This window comes from Lipotes vexillifer, unplaced genomic scaffold, assembly GCF_000442215.2.
Source record: "Lipotes vexillifer unplaced genomic scaffold, Lipotes_vexillifer_v1.1 scaffold204, whole genome shotgun sequence".
NCBI classification, from domain to species: Eukaryota; Metazoa; Chordata; class Mammalia; order Artiodactyla; family Lipotidae; genus Lipotes; species Lipotes vexillifer.
The window spans coordinates 808,567-815,963 of NW_006777418.1; the positions used below are offsets into that span (position 1 = coordinate 808,567).

Here is a 7,397-nt window from a genome sequence, read left to right on the forward strand (position 1 = left end):
TTACTATCATCTCATCTAATTCTTAAGACCACTCCTCATTTGTCCCCCATGACCCATTTAATTATTTTACCTCATTTAATTGTCACACCTCCTTGTAATGTTGGAGGAGTAGACCCACCACGTATGCTTTCCCAGGCACTCATCTCCAGGGTTTTATTTGGTGTATCATGGATAAGGATGCTCCTGCTGTTGCTTCTGCTACTGAATTTTTTACAACAGGCCAGGCAATTTGTTAAGTGCAGTAGATACAATATCTCACTCAAACCCCACAAAATTATTGATATGCCCATTTAGTTCACAGGGTACTTTACCCAAGATCACCCAGCAATTAAATGAGGCAAGGCCTGCAATCAAACCCTGGCTTATCTAGCTCTAGCACCTGTGCACTTAACCATAAACTATACAAATGCCTTTTATTGAGGACTGCTCCCTCTAGCAGCTTTCCAAGCACTTTGTCAGGACTTCATTGGCCTATTTATAGCATAGAATGCTATGTTATCAGGCTTCCCAATAGGTCTCCCCCACTAAGCTGAGTCTCCTGAGGGGCCAAGACCTTGTCTCAGACACCTTTGTTCCCCCAGCACCTTGCATTGTGCTTGGCACATGCTGGGCTCGTTAATTCATTCTTCCTGCAGATACTTTCGGAGAGTTTGCTATAAGCCAGGCGCTATACTAGTATTAGGGAAATAACACAGTCTTACCAACAAAGACCCTGCCAACTAAAAAATTACCCACAACCTAAAAGCTGAGAGTTACGTTTTATTCAACAGGAATTTCTAGGACTTCAAGCCCGGGAGGCAGCATCTCAAGTAACCCTGAGAGAACAGCTCCAGGGAGGCAGTGGGGGAAACCAGGTTATATAGAAGTTTTACAACAAAGGGCAGGTAGTCCAAACGTCAAAAGATTGTTGTTAATTAAAGAAAACCAGGTATCCCAAGTTAAGGAATTTAGTATCTTTCTATGTATGGGAAGATGCAAGAGTCTGGCCTCATTGAAATCATTCCTTTGATGTGCACCTCACTTATCTGGGGCCAGTATCCTGTGTTTTCACATCTTGAGTTTCCTCAGGGCTCACCAGCTCATACTGGAGGGCTACATCGCTAATGACTGTGACATCCTTTGTTTACCGATATGACTGGAAATATTCCATTTCTCAACCCCTTTGGTACCAATAGAGAGAGAACATAATTTGAACACTGGGAAGCACTATCAGAGTTAAGGTAAAAGGATAATGACTGCAAAGGCTGGACAGAATTTCACACACATTTGTAGAGAAAGGCAAAAGAGAAGAATTAAAACTTCTTTTTCAAGAACAAGACAAGAGGATAGATCTTGTGAGTGACCCTGGAACTATTTCCCGAGGTAATGTTCACAGTTCCAAGGGTCAGAAGGCCCACAAATTTGCATTGCAGTAGAGATCAAGTCTTACATCAAGTTTATTAAGTTCTCAGGGAGACCGGAAGATAGAGGGAGGGTAGGCAGCCGCTTCCCTGCTCAAAAAAATTGCATCACTGTAACCTTCCACTAGTCACTGGGATTGAAGCGTTACAGACCAGGACCCGCTCCCCTGGAGCTTACATACTGGTACAACTTCAGACCATGGTCAAGTGGTCTGGGGGAGAGGAGGTCCACTTCCCGTATCTAGTCGTGAAAAGATTCTATGAAGAGGAGGAATTTTGGAGGTTTAATAAACCTTTAAAAAGCGAATGAGTGATGAATGACGAGCAACCTAGCAGTTGTTAAGGAGCTAAAGAACGTCTCTTCTCGGCATCAGGCTCATAATGAAAAGGAAAAAGGGGAAAGAAACACTTCGGAGTGTCTGAGAATGAGGACAGTGCTTTCACAGGCCCAGGCTGAAAAACCTGTAACCGCCTCGGTTCCCACTGCCCGGGAAGACTGAGATACCAAGGAAAGAACGGACACCTCCCAGACTACGTTGGAGGCGGGGCTACGTCTGGGGCGGGGGCCAAGTTGGAGGCGGGGCTACGTCTGGGGCGGGGGCTAGGTTGGAGGCGGGGCTACGTCTGGGGCGGGGCTACGGACGCCGTACGAGCGCCGGGGCGCTCGGCCTGGGCAGAGTGCGTAGGCCTGTGGCGCTCGGTGGGCTCGAGGGCCGGGGGGCCGTCCCAAGCCGGCCCGCCCCCGCTCCGCTCCCCGCCCACAGCCGCACTTCCGCGGTCGCCTGCGTTCCGGAGCCCAGACGCAGCGTCTGAGTCGCCCGGCACCTTCTGTCAGTGGCGTGAGCGTCTTGCCGTGGCGTGTCGTCTGCGCCGCTCGGCCAGTTGTACGCCCGTGCGCTCGCCCGGCCGACCGGGCTGCGGAGCTCCCTCTCGCGTCCCCCGGCTGGTCCGGGGCGTCCGGGCACCGCCTCGACGGCGGCTCCGCCGGACGCGCGGACTGGACCGCAGACCGCACCCCGAGCGGACGGCGTCATGAGGCACCTGCCGTACTTCTGCCGCGGCCAGGTGGTGCGGGGCTTCGGTCGCGGCTCCAAGCAGCTGGGCATCCCTACAGGTGAGCGCGGGAGGACGCGGAGTCCCCCACCCACGCTGGGCCGGGTCACCTGAGAGCGGGGACGTCAGCCGGGGGGCTCCGGGCCGGGTGGTGGGGCTACGGGCAGAGGTGACGTTCCCGTCCTCCCCGCCCCCGCTTTGTTGAGGCTGATGACCTTTGGTCGGACTGACGGAGCGAGTCCTTGCTCGTGGCTCCGAGCTCACCGGCTTGTGGGGTGGTGAGGGCAAGAAGCCAGAGCTGAGTTTCGGCAGCCCTCTTTCCCGCCTCCCTATCCAGCCGTGATAAATCCGCCAAACGTGGCGCGCGTCTTTCTCTTTAGAAAATGTAATGTGGGCCCGATAGGCTAAATTCTCAAGCCAGCTGTAAGGTTTTCGTTCTTTAAATACGTTAGTAGGTTGTGTCCAAATGATGACACAGGCAGGTGAATAAGAACCAGGTATCTTTTTTGGTCTGCATTAGTTTTAGTAGTCAGGTCCTGAAGGTATGCTTAATTTTTCCTTAAAAATACATTCCAGGGCTGCACCTAGACCTATTAAAGCAGTCTTTGAGCTTGGGACCTAGTATGTATATTTCGAAAATAGAAATCTTTTCAAGAGACGCTGAACCCCTTTAAGAAGGACCAGGGCTAAAAAAACCCCCAGCTGTTCATGTACCTGTTTTCTTCTACTATGAGAGTTTACGATTTTTGGTACACTTACTATAACCTGGTAACTTATACATATATAATCTGGTACCTTTTTTCCTAACCAATCCGTATGAAGAGGAGAAAGAAATCGTAGCCAGAGTATGAAATGATGGGATTAATAGTTGTAGTTAGAGTCCTAGGAATCTTGTGAGGGTAATGATTTAGACTAGCCTTACACGTGAATTTTCTAAATATTGACTATGAAAGTCTAAATATTAGCATATTTTCTTCTGTTGTTTAGCTAACTTTCCTGAACAAGTAGTAGATAATCTTCCAGCTGATGTATCCACTGGCATATATTATGGTTGGGCCAGTGTTGGAAGTGGAGACGTCCATAAGATGGTGGTGAGCATAGGATGGAACCCATACTACAAGAATACAAAAAAGTCCATGGTAAGAATTAAGAATTGTATTTCACTCTGTAAACAGAGAATGGGATGATGATTTAGAGTAATACACAGACAGAACTCATCAGTGGTGATCACAACATAATCCAAATACGAGAATTTACTTGACAGGTTTAAAAGTGAAGAGTTTAGTTACTCTTTGAATGGGGTAACTTTTCCATCCTTTTCACTTTCAAGATTATTTGTGTCTTTGGATCTAAAGTGAGTCTCTTATAAAGGGGGTATAGTTGGATCTTGTGTTTTTGAACCATTCTGCTAATCTCTGCCTTTTAATTGGAGAGTTTTATCCATTTACATTTAAAGTAATTACTGATAAGGAGAGACTTCTGATGTTTTGCTATTTGTTTTTAGTATGCTTTATAGCTTTTTTGTCTGTTCCTCCATTACTGCCTTTTTTGTTTAGTTGACTTTTTTTTGTAGTGACACATTTTGATCCCTTTCTTATTTCCTTTTTTCTTTGTGGTTGCCATGGGGACTGCGTTTAACATCCTAAAGTTATAAAAATCTATTTTGAATTTATATGAACTTAATAGTATACCAAAACTCACAAATTACATCATTGTGTACCCAAAAACATAGATTAATAAATTTTTATGCATTTATCTTTTAAATCATGGAGAAAATAGAGAGTGGAATCACAAACCAAAACTACAATAATTAATTTTTATAACTGCCCATGTGTTTACCTTTATTAGAAATAAAAGTGAAATAAAGTTGAGTTCACCAGTTAATGTAGGTCATTTACTCTTTAATTATTTGGTCACCCTGTTAAGGTAGAACTGCTTACGCCGTGGATGGTGCTTTCTGATAAAATTGCAAGATGATGCTGTTTTTCCTCTTTTTTTTTTTTTTGGCGGTACGCGGGCCTCTCACTGTTGTGGCCTCTCCCGTTGCGGAGCACAGGCTCCGGACGCGCAGGCTCAGCGGCCATGGCTCACAGGCCCAGCCGCTCCGCGGCATGTGGGATCTTCCTGGACCGGGGCACGAACCCGTGTCCCCTGCATCAGCAGGCGGACTCTCAACCACTGCGCCACCAGGGAAGCCCTTTTTCCTCTTTTTAAACCCCTTTGAGAGTATACATAATTCTTTTGTTCTTATGAACAGAAGACCTACACAGCTTAAGTGCTTAATCTGCTAGATGTGGCTGAATCTTTGAGTCAGCTCAAGTATGTGGCACAAACGGTTATAGTTGATCTAAATTTCATCCTCTTTGAAGAGTTTATAGAAAAGTGCTGGTATAAGCAATAGAAGTGGCCCAGAACTACTTAACGTTGTGCTCAGTGTTCCTCTTATTTTTCAGGATTAAGGGTGTGTTGGAATAGATAAAGAAAATAATCGATGAAAGAAGGCAAAATATTTTTCTCTGGAATGAGAGAGGAAATGAAGGGGAGGGGAGGGTATCCCATGACTAATTTTTCCTTATTAGCTACTCAGATAACAGAACTCTTACTATAGAGCCAGTTAAGGAGTGCCTTGGAGGTCCTTTCATAGTTAGGAGAAACTCAGTTTTCCATTGGTAGGAGGTTCATACTTTTTAGAGTTTTTCTTTTTCCTTTTCTTTGCTGGTAAGAGACATACATGATGTACCTGTTCAAGTCTTTATCCCTTTAAAAAAATAGGATTGTCTGTCTTACTGACTTAAAGAAGTTCTTAATATGTTCTGGATCCAATTCTTTTGTTGGAACTATGTGTGACAAATGCCTTCTTCCACTGTGTTGCCTCTTTTTTTTTTTAATTCGCTTAATGGAATGGTATCTTTTGAAGAAGAGTTTCCCTCTGCTGTATTTGCTCAGTTGTTTCACCTTGATAAGACTCTTAATTACTTTGGTGCATGTTAGCTTTTTCTAAAAACAGCAAATCACACCAGATTTGTGGCATAACATCTACCTTACTCAGTTATAATGGTACAAGGTCAAGAACAGGAGCAATGGAAGAATTCAGGGAATACTGCACTTAGATTTTAACCTGTCTTTAAAATTTTAAGGAGGGTTGATTGTTTCATTTAAATTACCTCACCATAAAGATAAAGATAAATTCAATTTTAACATCTCTTGACTGTAGGAAACTCATATCATGCATACTTTCAAAGAGGACTTCTATGGGGAAATTCTCAACGTGGCCATTGTCGGCTACCTCAGACCAGAAAAGAACTTTGATTCTTTAGGTAAGTTCTTATTTAGATCTTCTTAAATATTACTGCAGCTACTCTGCTGCTTATCCTAATAGTAATCATGGCTAGACAGATAATATTTGAGCATTTAATATGCTAGGCACTGCTTTAAGAGCCTTACATGAATCAACTCACTTTATCCCCACAACACCCACATGAGGAATTATTTTGCCGATTTTGCAGATGAGGAAATTGGCACAGAGAGGTTAAGTAATTTGCCCGGGGTAGCATGGTAAGTGATGGAGCCTAGATTCAAACCCAGCAGGCTGTCTCTCTCTCCAACAGTATGAAGTTAACGAAATCTTTATTTCCTTTTCATATTTAAGGAACCAGTAAGAGTTAATACTGTGATGAATACTTAGCGGTAGTTGAAGTGTAAGAAGCAGTAAATCGGAACGTTTAAGACAAATGTCAAGTATCTTAGTATAGTGTGATAGTTTTAATTCTAATGTAGAGTTTCTTTTACAAGTGTAAATACTGAAGAGAATTGATAGTATTTGTTTCTTCCATTTGGTATATGCCATATACCTTTCTGCTAATGCCTTTCTCTAAGTAATTGCAAGAAGATTAGGGACATCTTTTGTGTACTATTGACTTTTAATTAAGTCTAGAAGAAAGGATGAAACGGACATTATTGGGCATCTACCCTGTGCCAGGAGCACTGCCAACCTATGAGATTTTAGGAGAAGCTGAACAAAGGAGTAGTATAAAAACACAGCAGCAGTTTTTCGTTATCTTTACCTGGTATATTCTCTCCACAGAGTCACTTATTTCAGCAATTCAAGGTGATATTGAGGAAGCTAAGAAACGACTAGATTTACCAGAACATTTGAAACTCAAAGAAGACAATTTCTTCCAGGTTCCTAAAAGCAAAATAATGAATGGCCACTGAAGGAAAAGCATCTTATTTATTCATTCACTGTTTCCTAATATTTTACTGCTCATAACTCTACAGTCTCATCTTGGCTATATTTTAAAAATCAAACATTTTCCTACAGCTGTGAATTAAACAGTCCAATGTAGTTACTATATTGTGTTCCAACTGTTCAATTAAACCCATCATGTACAGTACTAAAAAGGTTCATTTTAAAAATCAAGATTCTTTCTCATGTAATATGTTGATTAAAATGTACCACTAGAAAGGTCTTAAGTGTTTTATAATGGAAATGAAATATATATAAATATGGGTAACAGGCAAGTCACTGGTTTGAGATGAGAACTATTAATTCTCATGGTAAAATTCTAGCATGCATGTACCTGTATAACATGCTCTGCTAATCAGAAGGCTCATAAAAATAACTATATTAAGCAGAGGTTTGACAGTTTATTACAAACCTAAGGGGAAAAATCCAGACTTCGTAATTTTGATTTTTTGTGCATTTATATATTATTATAGACATGAAGACTTGTGAAATTTCATTTTAGTTAGTCATTTCCTTTAAGGGCTCAAATCATTGTACTGTGTTCCATTTTTGTTACAGCTGCCTCAGTTCTAATTGGTCTAGACTCTCCCTATTATTTTTTTGTTTTTCTTTTCAAACAGTAAAATGAGTGTTTTTCGAATCTCTAGTTCTCATTTTTGTGTTGTATAACACTTCTCTCTTTTTAAGAGTAGATAGTC

At 42.4% G+C, this 7,397-nt stretch overlaps 1 protein-coding gene across 1 annotated transcript in view; it reads left to right on the top strand.

Moving 5' to 3' along the window:
• Positions 1-6,668, top strand: part of LOC103087059 (riboflavin kinase) — a 47,984-nt gene extending 41,316 nt beyond the window's left edge. Inside the window, 6 exon segments of the mRNA XM_082930898.1 lie at positions 1,896-2,280; positions 2,282-2,359; positions 2,361-2,514; positions 3,441-3,592; positions 5,668-5,770; positions 6,538-6,668. Of these exon segments, the coding sequence (XP_082787024.1) occupies positions 1,896-2,280; positions 2,282-2,359; positions 2,361-2,514; positions 3,441-3,592; positions 5,668-5,770; positions 6,538-6,668 (1,003 nt within the window).
• The last annotated feature ends 729 nt before the right edge of the window (positions 6,669-7,397 follow it).